Source organism: Eptesicus fuscus, chromosome 11 (assembly GCF_027574615.1).
Source record: "Eptesicus fuscus isolate TK198812 chromosome 11, DD_ASM_mEF_20220401, whole genome shotgun sequence".
NCBI classification, from domain to species: Eukaryota; Metazoa; Chordata; class Mammalia; order Chiroptera; family Vespertilionidae; genus Eptesicus; species Eptesicus fuscus.
The window spans coordinates 58,019,846-58,036,000 of NC_072483.1; the positions used below are offsets into that span (position 1 = coordinate 58,019,846).

The following is a 16,155-nucleotide window of genomic DNA, read 5'->3' on the forward strand; positions in this document are numbered from 1 at the left end:
CTCAGTCTAAGGAGGCTGAGAGTGAGTTCTCAGACACTTCCCTGTGTCCATGCACAGCTCATTAGAGTTGGTCCACTGTCTGTCCGGGCTCTGACGTACAGTGGGCTCTGCAGCAGGACTCTGCTGTTCACCCACAACACTGCCCTGCCTAGTACCCACAGACATCCTGCAGCCGGACAGTCCAGGTCCCCCCTCTTCAGTGATGTGGGGGCATCAAGCCCTGACTGTCACTGTTCTACCATTGCTCAGGTCCCAGTGCCTCTCTGAAACAATCAGCTAGCTCAAACACATGAAATCTAGCCTCTATTTTATATCTGTTGGGAGGGAAGGGATTGGTCAGGGGCAAGAGGAAAATCTTTCATTTCCTCCCCACCACACTGAGATAGCAGGAAAAAACAAAACCCAAGACTCTCCACCCCTTTCCCCCACGTCACTACTTTCTGCAGGTTCCAAAGCTGCTCCTGCCCAGAGCCCGCAGGAAGGCATGTGGGGGCCAGGCTGCCTGCAGTGTTCTGTGCTCAGTTTCTAGTGCTCATTTAGGAAGCACTCTCTGTGTTAATACTTCAGGACACTCAGATGACAATTCACTTTATTTTCAATGACTAGGATATGGGATTTCACTATCTGCTCTTATGTATTTATTTTAAAAAATATTTTTATTGATTTCAGAGAGGAAAGGAGGCGAGAGAGATAAAAATATCAATGATCTGCTGCCTCCTACATGCCCCCTACTGGGATTGAGCCCACAACCCGGGCATATGCCCTGACCTGGAATCAACTGGGCTATCTTATTCCTTTTAGAAAGTGCTGCCCTATTCTTCCTGCCATCACAAAACACTGATGGGCTCCCCTCCTCCATCAGGGACAGGAAAGGCAGGGTTTTTAGAAGTTTATTCTTCTTAAGTGTATAGGAAAAAGCTAGTGATGTTTACTCTTCAGAATTCAAATGAGTTTCTTTATGTTCTAAGAACTGTCACCAAGAGTGGGAAAACCCCAAAAAATTTATCCTCTGAGTGTTTATGATGCTTCTAACAAAAGAAATTACCAAATGTTTTCTTCAGACAGGTGTGCAATGGGCTTATAATGCAAAGTCCTTCCTCTCCAAGAACTCTTCCTTCCTTCCAGAAAAAATAATTAAAACTCATCTGACTTGATGGAAGTAGAAGGTTTGATACTTTGAGAGGGTTCTTTGCAGAAAGAATCCTGGTAGAAAAATTCTGAGTCTGAGGCTGACACATTTTCCTGTCCATGTCCCAACTATGAATCCAGTAAGCAAAATTTTCAGAACAATATGAAGATGCTGTGGACCTTTAAAGCAGTTCCTGCACCTCTGTTCCTTCCCCTTTATTTCCAGAGCTGGAGAACTGCTTAGGTTCCTTGACTCTTTCCAGGGTGGGGGTTGCATAGAGGATTTTCTTAGGCTTTGGGCATAAAAGCATTACCATAATTTATTTTGAGGTGCTAATAGATGAGTGTTTAAAGAAGAAAGATTAATCTTCCTTTTTTTTTTTTTTTAACCTTCCTTTTTTTTGGATAAAATCGTTGTCCAAAAAGATAAGTCTTAACACTCAGCCCAGTGCCTGGCACAGAGTAGGTACTTTGTAAAATGTATCCATGCAAGAATCAAATACCTTTTCTCAGTTCAGAAACAAGTAGATAAAACATGAAGAAATGCTTGTAAACTAAGATTTGGGTCTTACGAGTGTGGGATTTAGGCAGTTGGGAGAGCACACTGGTTCGTTCTCTTTCACAACTACCCTTTTTGGAAAGATGCATAGGCTCTATACCTGAATTACTACAGGTCTAGATAAGAAATTTAGAATGAATACAGTGACAAGGAGAAAATTCTAAGATGTCCTGTGTTAACGTAAAAAAAAAAAAAAAATTGAAACCTGTAAAGAATTTTTGTGAGTTTATTTGAGCCAAACTGTTGACATATGCCGGGAAGCAGAACCTCAACGAATTGAGATAATGCTCCGGAGAATGGCGGGTTACATCTGTATTTATACATTGCAATCAAAGGAAAGGGATGTAGGTGGGTTACATGAAATCCATTGGTGATAGACTAGAGAGGCGGGAGAAAGCAAAGTGGCGGGGGCGGGGGGGGGGGGGGGGAGCTGGGATTGGATAAAAAGTAAAATGATAGACACATACTTAGGCGGGTGCAGGAACAATTAACATAATAAGGGATTTGTGGTATCTGTCCTGGCGCCCAGCACATTAGGTTGTTCCCTAAAGGGTCCAGAAAAAGGGAAGTTACAAGTTACCCAGGTATTTTAAGGGTATGTTATTATAGATGCAAAGACACATAGGCTCAGTTAAGGTAAAGGTTGACCTTGTCAGTGAAGATACCAGCCTAGGACGTAACTGCCCACCATAACTGCTTTTAGTTAAAGTGTAATTTCAGACCATCCTTTGTGGTTACTTTAGGTCTCTGAGTTTGCAAGACTGCCATGCAGGCCTTCCCTGAGCTTGTCAGGTTAGCATGTGGCCCCTTTCCTCCACACCTGAATTAATTACAGTGGCCAGAGGGTAGAAGGAAGAGACAAGAAGTTACTCAGTTAACAGCAGGGCAAAACCAACAAAAGATGGTTCACGTTCCTGAGTGTGTGTTGGAACTTTGAACTTCCAGGTGCCTATTTCCATGATTATCCAAAGAGAACAGCCAGGTGCCACTGCCCCCAGGTGTGTGATTTTTCCATACTGTTGCCCATACTCTTCCTCTGGACTCTGTTGCCTGTCCTGGAACCAGCCCGCCTCACCTTCTCCCATGCCTTTATCTATGGCCATGTCAGTTTTTTGAAACAACTTGCATTTTCTCCTATGTGGTATACAGAGTCCCTCAGACCCAGGACCGTGGGCATGTGCTCTTGTTACAGAATTTACCAGGGGACTGAAAAATACACAAGAGTACCCGGAGATACAGGAAAAACCCATTTATTTCCAGATGTATTAGTACCGTGACTCAGGGGAGCCTATTTCCAAATTCTGAGTAAGCCAATATGGAGGAAGCTTTTTCTTTATACCCTTTGGTTTCTTTGTCCCCCAAATATGGATCATACTTCTGGAACTTTCGTGGGCTTTGCAAAAAGCCCCATGTGTTGGGATGGGGGCCGTGAGACCACACGGAAAGGCCAGGCCTGGCGCCAGCACTGATAACCCCCTCTGGGGGTTGTGTATTGTTCATGGTTTATGGCCTCTGTAAAATGGGAGTATTTAGGAAAACAGGTTTTGGAAGACCAGATAATTAAGGAAGGGGCAGTGACTAGGCTATAAGCTAACAGGAATGTGCATTAGGGATACAGAGTCAGGCCGCCCCCCCAAATGTCTTATTTTCCTCATCACTCTCACCTAGCCCCGCTGCGGTGGTTCAAGCTGATGGCCCATGACCCGGCCTGCTGGGCAAATTTTTTAACAACAAGTTCGGCTGAAACATTACTGGCTTTCATCCTAAGAGGAAACCAGACCCTAGTGGCTAGGGTTGTGTTTCTCAGGAGAAATGTGCTGCAGTTCCTGCGTCCTATTCCTTGAAAACTGGACTTCTGTAGTTTCTCTGGAGACTAGACATCTCTGGGATATATCTACCATCTTTAGTGTGTGTGTGTGTGTGTGTGTGTGTGTGTGTGTCCTCAGCATTCATGCTGAACGCAGATTTTCACACAAAAATCTTAAACATCATTACCTGGCTGCATGCTTGTTCGCGTCACCTTGTCCCCCTCCGTGCGACGGCTGGGGAGGCTCTTGCTCATGAGACAGAAGCACAGCACGCGGCCCGCCTGCACCTCCGGGGTGATTCTGAACTACTGGGAGGGCGCAGCACGCGGCCGAGGACCGCCGTCTCGGGGCGCCAGGACTCATCCTGGCCAGGGCCAGGGCGGAACGCGCTTCCTCCCTCTCCCGCTTGTAATGGGGAAGGCGGAAGCACAGGACCGGGGAGGGCGGAAGTGGCGGAACGAAGAGGCTCTGCTTCCGGCGCAGGAGTCGCAACGCCACATTCTCGCTATGGCGGCGCTCGGCCGGCAGGTGAGGCCGCGAGGGGAGCCGGGCTCTTCGCGGGCCGCGGGCGGGGCCGGCTGTTTCACGCCAGCCCGTGGCATCTTGCAGCCGGAGCCTTCAGGGAGGCCGGTGCCCGCTGACCGGGGGCCGCCCCTGCCCCGTGGAGGCAGCAGCTGGACCGGTGGCTGGGAGGGAAGGGAAGCCGAGAGAGGCGACTTACCGCGGGGTCCTCGGCGGCAAGGCTGGGCGTTGGTGCCCGGTGACGTGCTTGGTTTGCTCTGCGCCTACGGAACCGCTGAAGGTTTCTGAAGCAAACGAGCTATTCTGTACGCGAGTTGGCTGACAGGTTACGTAATACACAACAGGGTTGCTTTGCGGAATGTATGTTGCTACGTGAATCTGGAGACTAGTATGAGATGCAGATTTCAGGAGTGGGTACTAGCTCCGTCCTCCAGAGTTGGCACGAAAATTGTTTTAAACTAAAGACATTTGAGATTCAGCAGATGCAGGGAGAAGCTTCGTCGGATTTTCTCTCACCACAAAGCAGAAACTTCTGGGACTGAGGCCGCCATGGATCCTCTCCCCAATGACAGACTTTCATATCTCCCTTTGTTCCCCTGGAAACCCATTTGTTCTTCTTGTAGAAGCCTTTTCTCCCGTCTGCTATTAAGTTATTAGCCCCTAACTTTAGTCACCTAGGGAGCTAGCTGCCTCTTTGGTTAGGTTCCATATACATATTAAGAAACTTTGAGGCTTTTTTTCTTCCTGTTAATCTGACTATTGTGAGTTAAATTTGTAAGCCCCCAGGCACTGAACCTTAGCAGATAAGAGGAAAAGCCCTCCTCTAAACTTGACCAGGTGGCCTTTAACTAGTTCTCCCCTGCCCTCCCTGCCGCTGTCCTCTCCACTGTGGCAGCAGAAGCTAATAGAGACTGTTTGACTCTGTTCTCTATGTGTGAACCTCTTCTAGGTTTTTAAAGTTCAGATATGATTTTGCAGATTTCTTACAAAATCTGTTATGTTTGTGTGGGACTCTGCTCACCAACCCTGTGGGTTCCCATTACATGGAGTGGTGAAGAAGTGACTCCCTTTTGTATTACATTTTACAGGTCTTGGATTGGCACCGCCTGATCCCCCTCTCCTGGGCTGGCATCGCTAGGCACACGCCTCATTTTGGAGAACAGAAAAGGGCAACGGCTTCCTTGCTGCGTAAACTGACCACAGCCTCCAGTGGAGGGGCCCTTAAGGGTTCACCCCATGTCCAACCCAGAAAGTGTGTGCAGGAACTAGAGTGCAGGACAAGCCTTACTCAGTGCCTTGAGAAGCAGAGGGCTCCTGTGGATGGAGGGTCCTTGGAGCGAGAAGAGGTCATCAGTTCCCTCCTGGACATGGGTTTCACTGATGTCCATGTCCAAGAATTGCTCAGTATACAACCAAGTCCCCACCCTCAACAGTTGCTGGGTATCACCTCAAAGTTAATACTCTTGGGTGTGAATCCAGAGCCTGTGTGCGTGGCCTTGAAGAAAAGTCCTCAGTTATTGAAACTGCCTATAATGCATATGGAGAAGCGCTCCAGTTACCTTCGAAAACTTGGGATTGGAGAAGGTACAAAGTGTGGATTCTATATATAGTGCTGAGTCATTCTGAGCTGGAATACAAATAGCTTAGGTGAGATGGATTTAGGGAGGTTTCTGGGGAAAAGTTCTTGAAAGGAATGTGTGATTTGGTTTGGAGGTGAGGCAGCAGGCATTGCAGGAAGGAAGGAATTGAATGACAGGCAGGGACTCTTGTCTGGATTGTTCACCTTGGGGACTCAGCATCTAGAACAGTGGTGGGCACATGATGCATGCTCAGCAGATAGATGTTAATCTGTGATGTTGTATAAGTGGGCATTTGTAACCTTTGATGTTTAAGTAACTGGATGTGGACTTAATGCTTTGTATCTGTATGATATAAAGCCAGAGACTTAACAGTCCCTTGTAAAGAGTGGGTTCCAGCTGGGTATCTTGACACACTGTGGAACATGAAATCTTTCCAGATTCTTGAGAAGCTGGTGGAGTGGCTGTCTCCTCCAGACACTATCCTCACCCCCATCAGGTTTTATGCCTCCAGAATCCTAGAAGTTCATTGGATCTCTTTATGGGCCTCTGGAGAAGGGGGGCTGGGGGCCCATGAGGGTTTCCAATTTGACCACAGGAATTCCACTATTTTATATTTTATTAATTTAATTAATTAATTATTTTTTATTTTATTTTTCATTCTTGACTCTTACTGGTAAGATCTTGTTGGAGGAGAAAAGGTTTGTGGATTCACTATTTCAAAGGATCTCAATAGGCCTCCTCTAGAAGATGAGCAAAAGACAGCCTGTGTATTTCTCTTAACTAATAACTGTTTTAGTGTAATCCGATAGGCTAAACTTAATGCCTTATGCGCTGTTACATAAATTGGCAAGCTCAGCACAGCTTTAAGCTGCAAAGATAAAGTCTAAACTTCTGAAAGTCATTTGTGACCATTTTATCAATGCAGTGACTAACTCAGCTGTTAGGAAGATTTTAATTAACAGTTTACATAAGTGATTTTAAGTTCCTGGTGATAATTTTCCCCAGCTGTCCATAGGACACTATATGCCCCAATTCTAGGGCAATCTTGATTTATACATTTATCCTAATACAGTTACTGGGGCCTCTTTCACTTGAAGTGCCTCAGTTTGGATAAAATATATGGTCTTCTCACTAACTCAGAATCAGTAGTTGTGTTTGTGCATTGTTGTTACCTCATTAAATATTGTCATGGATTATCTTTCCGTGACTTTTACTATGGAAGGAACCTCAGCCCAAAGCCCCCACTTAGGGGACACTACTATCCCATCTTACTGTCTGACTTTTCCAGTCAGTCCTTGGGAAATTCTTTTCTAGGTGAGGAGGGCAGAAGGAGACCTAGAATATGAAGTAGGCACCTTTCAGCTGGGAAGCCAGGAGGCGGCAAGAATGCCAGGGAGGGAGGAAGGGTTGTCCAGTCTGAGGAATGAGAATATCAGCGGGGTGATGGGCTGTTCTGGTTCCCCACTTCGATGGCGCTGCTGGGAAGACCTCAGAGGCTGGCACCTGTTTGGGGGGTGTCCGTGTTCATTTTGAAATGCTGGCTTGACTTGGGCACAGCTAGCCCCCTTTTCTGCAATATCCTTTTTGTGTTCTACAGGGAAACTAAAGAGGGTGCTTTACTGTTGCCCCGAAATTTTCACCATGCATCAGCGGGACATTGACCGAATTGTCAAGGTGCTCAGGGAGAAGTGCCTTTTCACGGTTCAGCAAGTGACTGAGATTTTGCACAGATGTCCCTATGTCCTTCGGGAGGACCCGGGTGAGCTGGAATACAAATTCCAGGTGAGAGTGGCAGAGTGACTGGAGGACCGACAGCGGACTCTGGAATGTAGCAGGGTCAGCTCTGTGGGTAAGAAGCATGGGATAGCCCCTGCCTGGCCCAAGAACTCGGTTTTGGTTCTTTCACGTCCATACAGGTGAGATGGATTCTGCAGCTTTCCTGCATTAACGGTGAATAACCCTGCCCCATTCTCAGAGTCCGAGTGGGGCCTCTGTTTGAAATAGCTAATTTAAAAATAGCTAAAACCTTCCTATCTTTAGAGCCTATTTTGCATGTTGATTTCAGAAATGATTATGACAGCTGTCTTAATTTTTTTGGTAAACAGTTATGATGACTTAGTTCAAATCTCTAGATGTTTTCTGATTCATTGTTTTCTTCCGCCATCTGAAGAAAAATAGAACTCCTGCCCTTTATTTCCTGCAACAAGAATTTGAAAATGCTTTGAAACTTGTCAGTCATGCAGGTGTGGGTGTCAGAGGGTGCCCTGTCTTGTTGGTTAGGTGCGCTTCCTGAATGCTTTTGCACAGTTGAGTTTGCTGTGCCTGTGGAAGAACAGGTCTGAGGACTCGCCCTGAGACCCTAACCTGCCTGTGTCTCCAGTATGCCTACTTTAGGATGGGGGTGAAGCACTCAGATGTGGTGAGGACTGACTTCCTGCAGTACTCCATCACCAAGATCAGGCAGAGACACACGTTCCTGGAGCGCCTAGGACGGTACCAGACCCCGGATAAGAAGGGGCAGACGCAGATCCCCAACCCTCTTGTCAAGGACATTCTCAGAGTTTCAGAAGCTGAATTTCTGTCCAGGACAGCCTGTTCTTCTGCTGAGGAGTTTGAAGTTTTTAAGAAGCTCCTGGCTCGGGAGGAGGAAGAGGAGTCTGAGAGCCACATGTCTGGTGACAAAAGCACTAGTGAGGAGGAGGAGGAGGAGGAGGAGGAGGAGGACCAGGACGACGAGGAGGAGGAGCTGTGATAGAAGGCCCAGAGACATTAAAGGACGTTTTCGTTCTCTCAGAGCTTTTGGAGCTTCCCTTGGACCTTCTCAGGCTATTTTTCATTCTAAAACTAGTGTTTTGATGAAAAATTACTATAGATCACTTGAGAAGTAGGTCAGACTGAGTTGGAGGTTGGTTAGTTTAATTTGTTGTCAGGTCTCTGGGGAGAGCCCTGCTCCATCGACAATAAAGACTGACTCTCAGCTGTTGGAATTGGGAACTCAGTGCATCGAAATTTGGTTTTATTTTCTCTGTCATAGCTGTGGGTGATGTTCCATGACAATGTGGGGGACAAGGATCCTTTCTGGTTCTAGTCATTTTACATTTCCTTCTAGTGGTAAAGATACAATTATGAGAATGCAGGGAGGCTTTAGTACATCATAGCACTTTATTTTATGAAAACAAGTAGCAGGTTTTCAACAAAAATACTCATGTTTTTAATCTAAAAATATTTCATAGTTGCATTCAGTGTACAGCAGAGTAGAGGGAAGTGGGTCAGTTTGGCTTCATGTTGCATAGGTTCTTCCTGCCAGCACAGTGCTGGGCACTTCTCTCTCTTGTGAGGAGCATGCCCTGGCTCTGACCTCAGGGAATTTGGCTTTCATGCCTGCTCATGGCCAGCGGGTCATGTCAGGGCCTGATGTCTCTAGCAGCCAGCAGTGCTGACCTGGGGCATGCCAGAACAGAAGGAGCCATGGAGCAGATATAGCCAGGCACCTCCCATCCTTTTAGGGGGCTTTGGAGGCCAGAGAAGAAGAGCACGTGAACACAGCCAGGGGCCAAGGGTCTGGTGGTTGTGCGTTCCAGGAGCTCCCTGTGACACCCAGCGGGAGGAAGGCCCCTAGGGAACCCAGTAGGTCTAAGCAGTGATTTGAAGCGTTGGATCAGAGACCCAGACCTGAGGGCATGAGCTCTATGATGGGGGAGGGTGGGTACATCTTAGGATGTTCTGGGCACCCCTTCTTTGGGCTGATGCTGCTGAGAACAATTCTGGTGATGTGACCAGAGTTTAGGCTGGCAGCACTTAGAACCGTTAGGCTCCCAGCTCTTTCCTGCAGACCATGTGAGAGTCCTCTGTCGGGCCCTGTTCTCACCAGGGGCCATCCTGACCCAGGGAACATCTGGGGACATTTTTGGTTGTTAGGACCAGGAGAAGGAGCAGTTGGGACCCAGTGGGTTGAGGCCAGGGCTGCTGTCAAATGCCCTGCCGTGCACAGGACAGTCCGCACAGAATGACCAGCCCTAATGTTGCTGGCTGAGGTGAAGAAACAGCTCTCAGGCCTGGGTCCCCAAAATATGACCGTATCAGCTCATGAGAACCTAAGGTTTTAAATTGGCTTACATTTGTTGTACTTTTATTTAAAAGGAAAGTAAATATTCAGTTTTTAAAGAGAGTTCCTTTCCCTGTGCACTGGATCGCAGTTGGCTGACTTGAGCTTTATTTTCAAGGGGAATTCAGTGCTGAGTCAAAACAGTCGTGCTTTTGTTTTCTCTTGGCACCCAGGGGATTGCAGAGAGAGGCACTGCATGCAAAGCAAATAGCTCGGGGAACCTCGGACATGTGAGCCAGACGATCTGTGGCCCTGGTTGGCCAGCGGGAGGCGGTCCAGCTAAAGGAAGGTGCTGGAGCTCGGTGACACGAAGTGGCCCTTGCCCGCTGAACTCCCTGGTGGCGAGTAGCTCCATTTCCTCTGTGACAGCCATGTGCAGTAGGGAAAGGGGACATTTTGTCTTTACTGCCTTTCTTGGCCAGGGACAATTTTTGAACAAGAAAATACTTCTCCACATGCCAGTGTTTTCACTTCTCCATTTTGTGGTGTCCAAGTGACCAGCATGTTCCCTGGAGCATACACTGTGGTTTTTGTGCCCAGTTAGGAGACACAGTGGAACCCTAAATCCCAAATCTACGCCTGATTGGATGGTCAGGTCACCCAGCCTGGTCAGCAGGTGGCTAACTCTGCAACTCAAGGTTGCTCCCCTGTGATTTTGACATAGAAGTAAATGTTGATACCCTAACAATTTTCTGATCCATTACTAATTTCCTTGGGTGAACATTGAGTATTTTCAAGGAAGAAGAGTTTTACGAAGGAGCCATGTGGAAGCTCGTTTGGAATGTTTCAAGGATGATTTGTAATTTCCTTTAGTGTCAGGAAGTCTTTATACTAGATACTTAATTTGTACAACATCAAAATGGGCTAATTGTAAGACCACACAGCACTAAGCCCAGGATTCAGTAGACTTATAAAACAAATGCTTCTGAGTTAAAATCGAGCACGTCTGCCTCGTGGCTGAGGGGCTTGAGGTCATTAACATGGTCATAGAAAGTTTCATCTGCTTTTCCAGTGATGTCACTTGGTCTTGTCATTTGCTGGTGATGCTGTAGCTTATGTGGACGCACAGTGACCGGTCGCAGTGCTGCAGCAGGAGTCAGCGGCATGTGTTCATGGTCATGGTTTTCTCCTTTCACCCAGGGTTGGAGCCCCTTGATGGAGCTTGTGCCTTCAGATGGCCCTGAGACTGGGAGCGCAGTAGAGATTTCTTGAAATGACTAATCCTCCTTTCTGAAAATGACAAGTATACTACACAGACACATGTACACACAACTTTAATTAAAAAAAAAAACAACCTCTAAAATATATTCTAACTCTTTAAAAAATGTTTTGTAAAGATGAGAGGAAGGAGCTCTTCCTATGGCTGCAAAACTGACTTGGGCAGTCAGTGAAGACGCACCAGGGCTCTGGTTCTAGTGGGGTCGGCTGTTAAAGTGCCCAGCAGGTCGAGGTGGGATGGCGTCTGTAGTGGCCTCACTTGCAGGGAAGAAAGCTGTTCAGAAGGCTCTGGAATGTGGTGTGGCGATGATGCGCATCTGCTGGGAGCTGTTTGGTGTGGAGATGGTGGTTGCTGCCTGGTAGCCTGACACTGTGTTGCCTGAGTCGTGGGTTAAGAGGATCTTAAACATCGTGTGGCCTCGCCCGCCCCAGATGCCTGTCTTCATTACTCAGACCCGTAAGGAGGAGCCCTGGCTACCGCCAAGTGCCTTCCCAAACAGGGTTTGTGTAGCACTTCCATGACACTCGGGTGGGTCTTTGGGGCCATGCTGTGACTCGTCGTCCGGGATGGCTTTCTCTGCATCAGCTGAAGCCTGAGTGGGGTTAGCCACATATGGTCAAGGGGAAGTGGCCCCCAATTTTGTAAATCAAGTTTTATTGGAACAGCCTCACGGGGTTAGGCACATGTCAGTGGCTGTTTTTGTGCACAAGCACAGGGCTGAGTTGTTGCCACAGAAACCATCTGGTCCACAAAGTCAAAGATATTTCCTGCCTGACCCTTTCTGGGAAAAGGGCAGATTAAGTATCTAAACTCCATCTTAGTATGAACATTTTCTCTTTCAAAATCTGCTGGTTGGTTGATGGATCACTAGCCTTCACCTCCCTCAGTAAATGACCTGCTGGGGAGGAGAGCCTGCTTCCCTGTGCCCCTCATCAGTCTGCCCTCCTTGCCTCCCAGCCCCACCCTCTGCCCTGCAGGTTGTCCATGGCAGCTCCTCCTCAATTTGGCTGCTGGGTCTCAAAGGGAGAATTCTTTCTATGATTTAGAATCTGGAACTAGTTTCTGGATGTTGCCAGGCTCATCCAGTGCTCTCTGCACGTGATGGCTGCTCGTCAGCGACGCAGGCCACCCTGGAGGAAACTTCCAGCCCTGTGCTGGAGGCAGTGTGGGACTAGGAGGTGTCTGTCCTAGAGGACCTCCCTGGCTGGACCCGCCTGGCCATCTGTCTTCTAGAAGCCGGAGGAGCAAAGCCACAGAGGGGTCAGACTCCAGCCAGGACCCTGTCACTCAGGGTGTCCTTATCAATTCAATTTAGACCTCGTCTTCCTGGGCTTTAGAAACTTGTGAGGTTGATGGATTATAGCAAGAATGTCCAGAATCCTTTGAAGAAAAACAAACAAACAAAAACAAAGGACATGAGGAGAATGGTACCCTTATCTCTGAGACGGTGACTTCTCATCTCTCTTAGTGCCTTGGGTTGCTGCCCAGGCCCCATGTTGTTGCCACATCAGAACTGTGAGGTCCTTGCCCTCTAACGTGGCAGTGCACAGGGTGGGGCAGGTTTGTCAAGGACTGACCATGTCCCCTGGGTAGGGACCTTTCGGCAGCATCACAGGCTGCTCCCCCATTCGGTGATGCCCTTGGTCTTTCCTTGAGGCATGCTGCCCCATTGCTCTGGGTTGAAATGAGTTCTTATGTGGTGGCTTTGGGTGTGTGACTGTGTCTGTATTTCTGTGTCCTGTTGGTTGGTGTTTTCTCCATTGTTTCAAGAATTAGTATTGTAAAAGCCAGTATTTCATAATTAGTGGAGGGTTTTTGATTTGTTTTTAGAGAAATGGATTTGTTGAACAACTCTTAAAAAAATATATTATTCTTTCAGGTGACTTAGCGCAATATAAATATTTGAAACCCAAATCATATTTGTGGGTTCTTGATCCCAGTACTGAATTGCTCGCAGGGCTTGGAGTATGTGTTTTGGATACGATGTCTTTGGAGCCTGAGGTGGGGGGTGATGCCTTTGAGTGACTTCACATCTGATGGGACGGTAGCTGGAGGCTATGGTTCTCTCCTGGCACTTCCCACCTGCAGATCCCTGCCTAGGTGGTGTGAGCCCACAACTGCAAGGCTCTTTTGCTTCTGGTTGTTGGTAAAGGTCTCTGAATAATATTCCTCAGCTATATTGTGACCATGGCTTGTGTGAAGCTGCGTGTACCTGGAGCACCTCCCTCTGCTACCACATAGGCAGTGGACTATTTGGCTCATCGATGGAGTGAAAGCAGTGAGTTGTCCCAGGCCACCAAGTGACATTGTGTTGACAAGAACCTGTGGTCAGTGGGAAGCTCGGTATCTTTCAAGTGACTGTGAAGACTTGGGCCGCTTACATGTGGGGAGGTGGAACCCCAATAGGGTTTGGGAAATGCTAGGTGAAACCGAAGTCAGGAAGCTTCTTTCATCTCAAGGTTTCTGAGTGTTCCTAAGCACTCTCTCAGACAGAGTCTTTAGGTCTTCCCAAAAGTTGTGACTAAGGCTCCACACCCTGTTTTTTCTTTCAATAGATGGCCATTTACAGGGTCTGGAAAGCACTCCCTTAAATCCCCAGCCCCTAGCATTCCTGTGTCCTCCACCCTATTGCTTGGTTTCCTTGAGACAAAGCAGTTTGTTTTCCCTGCAGAGAGCCTCATTCTACCTGAAGACGTATCTGTCACAGGTTTGTCTACTGGGAGGCCTTATGTGCTCTTTCTCACCCAGCTCCCTCGGAATTCTGAAGCCTGGTCTAGGCTTCCTAACAAGAGCCTCCTTGCAGCTCTCCTAGCTGTTGCGAATGTAAGTACGTACCTAGTACCTACGCTGTCTTCAGTGTTGCACTATTACTTCGTTTCCTGAAAGAAATAGAGAAGGTGGTTTATGAAAAGAAACTGTGGACCTGTGACCTTGTGGTACTCTCCACCCAGCCGCCTGCTGCCACCCCCTTTTCTTTAGCGCACACATCAGTGTGCCCGATGCCAACGATAGCATTTCAGTCTCTATGCCCCCTTCCCACTCAACTGAATGGCTGGGTAATTCATGCAGCATAAAAGGGGGTGGGGGGAGAGGGAGAGAAAGGGGGGCAGTGCGGAGCCTGAGCTACTGACGGGGAGACAAGGACAAACTCGCACCAGCCCTTGTGAATTGTCATCCCATTTTTCCTGAACACAGTGGTGCAGACCCAGTGTGTGTGGTTATTGGGGGCCTGTGAAGACTGTGCCTAGGCTCTTTTGAAAGCATGTGATGTACTCAGTACTTTATATAATAATTATTGTGACTACCTTGAGCCCTTTAGGGAAAGAACCTGGGTGTGAGTGGGTAAAAAGTAAACAGACTTGCTCTATTTGCAGTTATGTACTTGGGCCTGTCCTAATGCTCATGCGTCCCAATTTGAGCACCAGATACTGAGTGCACATGCATGACCAGAGTCACCCCTCACACCCCCAGCACCCATCCTGTGACCTACCCTAGAACCTACAATGTGACCTCCCCACAGCACCCACCCTCTGACCACCCCAGCACCCACCTAGCCTAACACCTCCTGTTTGGGGTGCTCACATGCACATCTGGGCAGATACACAGCCTGGCTCAGCCCCAGACCTGTTGCATCCACAGTGCTCAGTCCCCTTGCCTGGGCCCTGTGAGCCACAGCAGGACAAGCAAGGCCTCTTCCTGAGACGCACCTGCTTGGGGTTTTCTTGATGCTTGTGCTCTCACAGCTCTCTTTGAAGCAGATATCCTGGTGTACCTTGTAGACTCGTTTATACCTGTCACAAGAAAGCTCCGTAAAGGCAGGAATTGGAGCAGGATGGTGCCCAGCTGGTTCACCTCTGCTACATGGAGACCAGGTAACCGTGCAGGTGTTTGAGGGAAAGGCCATTATTTTCTTAATAAAACTTTACCTTATAGGGATGTATTGAAATGTCCCACATAAGAGTCATGTAATTTTTTTTTTTTGAGTCATGTAATTTTTAAAATTAACTTTACCAAGGCATAATTTACATGAAATAAGACACACCCATTTTAAGTACATTTTGAGGAGTATTGAGAGTTATATGATATTAAGAGAGAAAATGTGAAATTTAAAAGACATATCTTGCTTGAGGCAGGCCACTTGGCCTAGTGGCCTTGAGATGCAATGACCCACTTCTCCATTGATGGGCAATTCACCGTGAGAAGCCTTGGAGATGCAGGCATTAGATGTGAACAGCGTGGAACAGGAGAGCTGACTTCATGCTCCACCTAACATGTCTCTGGAACTTAAGCCTCAGTTTTGTGTACAATATTACCTCTCTCACAGGTTTATAGATGATAATGAATGGAAAGGATTTTGGTTCTTTTTAAAACTCTCAAACATCACACCTGTTGAAAGAGATCCAGGGAGTTGGATGGGCACAGCTCCAGCTCATGTGCTCAGTCTAGGAGAGCCATTGGGAGTTAAAGGCCTTTGGTAAGACTTCTGGCCATCAGGGAGTACAGGATATAGAACTACCTCCCAATGCAAACAACAAGAGAACTTGACAGAATATAAGAAGTAACTTTTTTTTCAGATATTAGAAAACAGAGCAAGACTGTGATCCCTGAGAGAAGGGAAATGAATGAGATGAGTCCTGTGGTCACCCTGGAACTCATTCTGGAGACACTTTTTGGACTTCATTTCAGGTCAGGGGATCCAAGCAGTGGTTGCAAGTTGAGGAAATAGATTGGTATTGGGAAGGCAGAGGCAGTAGGGCTTTGTGGGGTGGAGTACTGGAGAGGAGGGAGCCATGCAGTGGAAGAGAGCCAGAGTGGAGGGATCTTGCTCAATAAGAGGCCATTCTATAAAAATAGAAACCCCAGAAAGGCCATGCCTTAGAAGTGGGGCAGGATTAATCCCAGAACAAAGTTGGTGCTAAAGCCACCCTTAGCAAGCCTCAAAAGAATCAAACTCAAAGTAACTGCCTTGCAGAAAAAAACACACCCAACGTTCTTGAAAAGAATACAAAAAATATTTAAAAATCCAGTATGCAGTAACAAAGTTTACAACATCCAGCATCCAACAAAAATTATGAGACATTTAAAGAATTATACAAAGAATCAAGAAACTCATAAATAGGCAAAAAATAATTGATTAGAAAAACACCTAGAGATGAGAGCAATGACAGAAACAGCAGAAAGGGCCTTAAACATCTATTATAAATTTTGTTCCACATGTTCAGTGGTCTAAAGGA

General features: G+C 47.2%; 2 protein-coding genes across 2 annotated transcripts in view; one reads left to right on the plus strand and one right to left on the minus strand.

Moving 5' to 3' along the window:
• The first annotated feature begins 3,956 nt into the window (after nt 1-3,956).
• MTERF4 (mitochondrial transcription termination factor 4) lies at nt 3,957-8,595 on the plus strand. Its single transcript, XM_008138470.3, has 4 exons — nt 3,957-4,023; nt 5,106-5,601; nt 7,195-7,379; nt 7,978-8,595. The coding sequence occupies exons 1-4, from the start codon at nt 4,003-4,005 to the stop codon at nt 8,347-8,349; spliced, it is 1,074 nt and encodes a 357-aa protein (XP_008136692.3). The 5' UTR covers nt 3,957-4,002; the 3' UTR covers nt 8,350-8,595.
• Nucleotides 8,596-12,220: 3,625 nt separating this feature from the next.
• Nucleotides 12,221-16,155, minus strand: part of SNED1 (sushi, nidogen and EGF like domains 1) — a 52,881-nt gene continuing 48,946 nt past the window's right edge. Inside the window, 3 exon segments of the mRNA XM_054723063.1 lie at nt 12,221-12,301; nt 13,757-13,800; nt 14,629-14,712. Coding sequence (XP_054579038.1) covers nt 13,764-13,800; nt 14,629-14,712 — 121 coding nt within the window. The 3' untranslated portion in view covers nt 12,221-12,301; nt 13,757-13,763.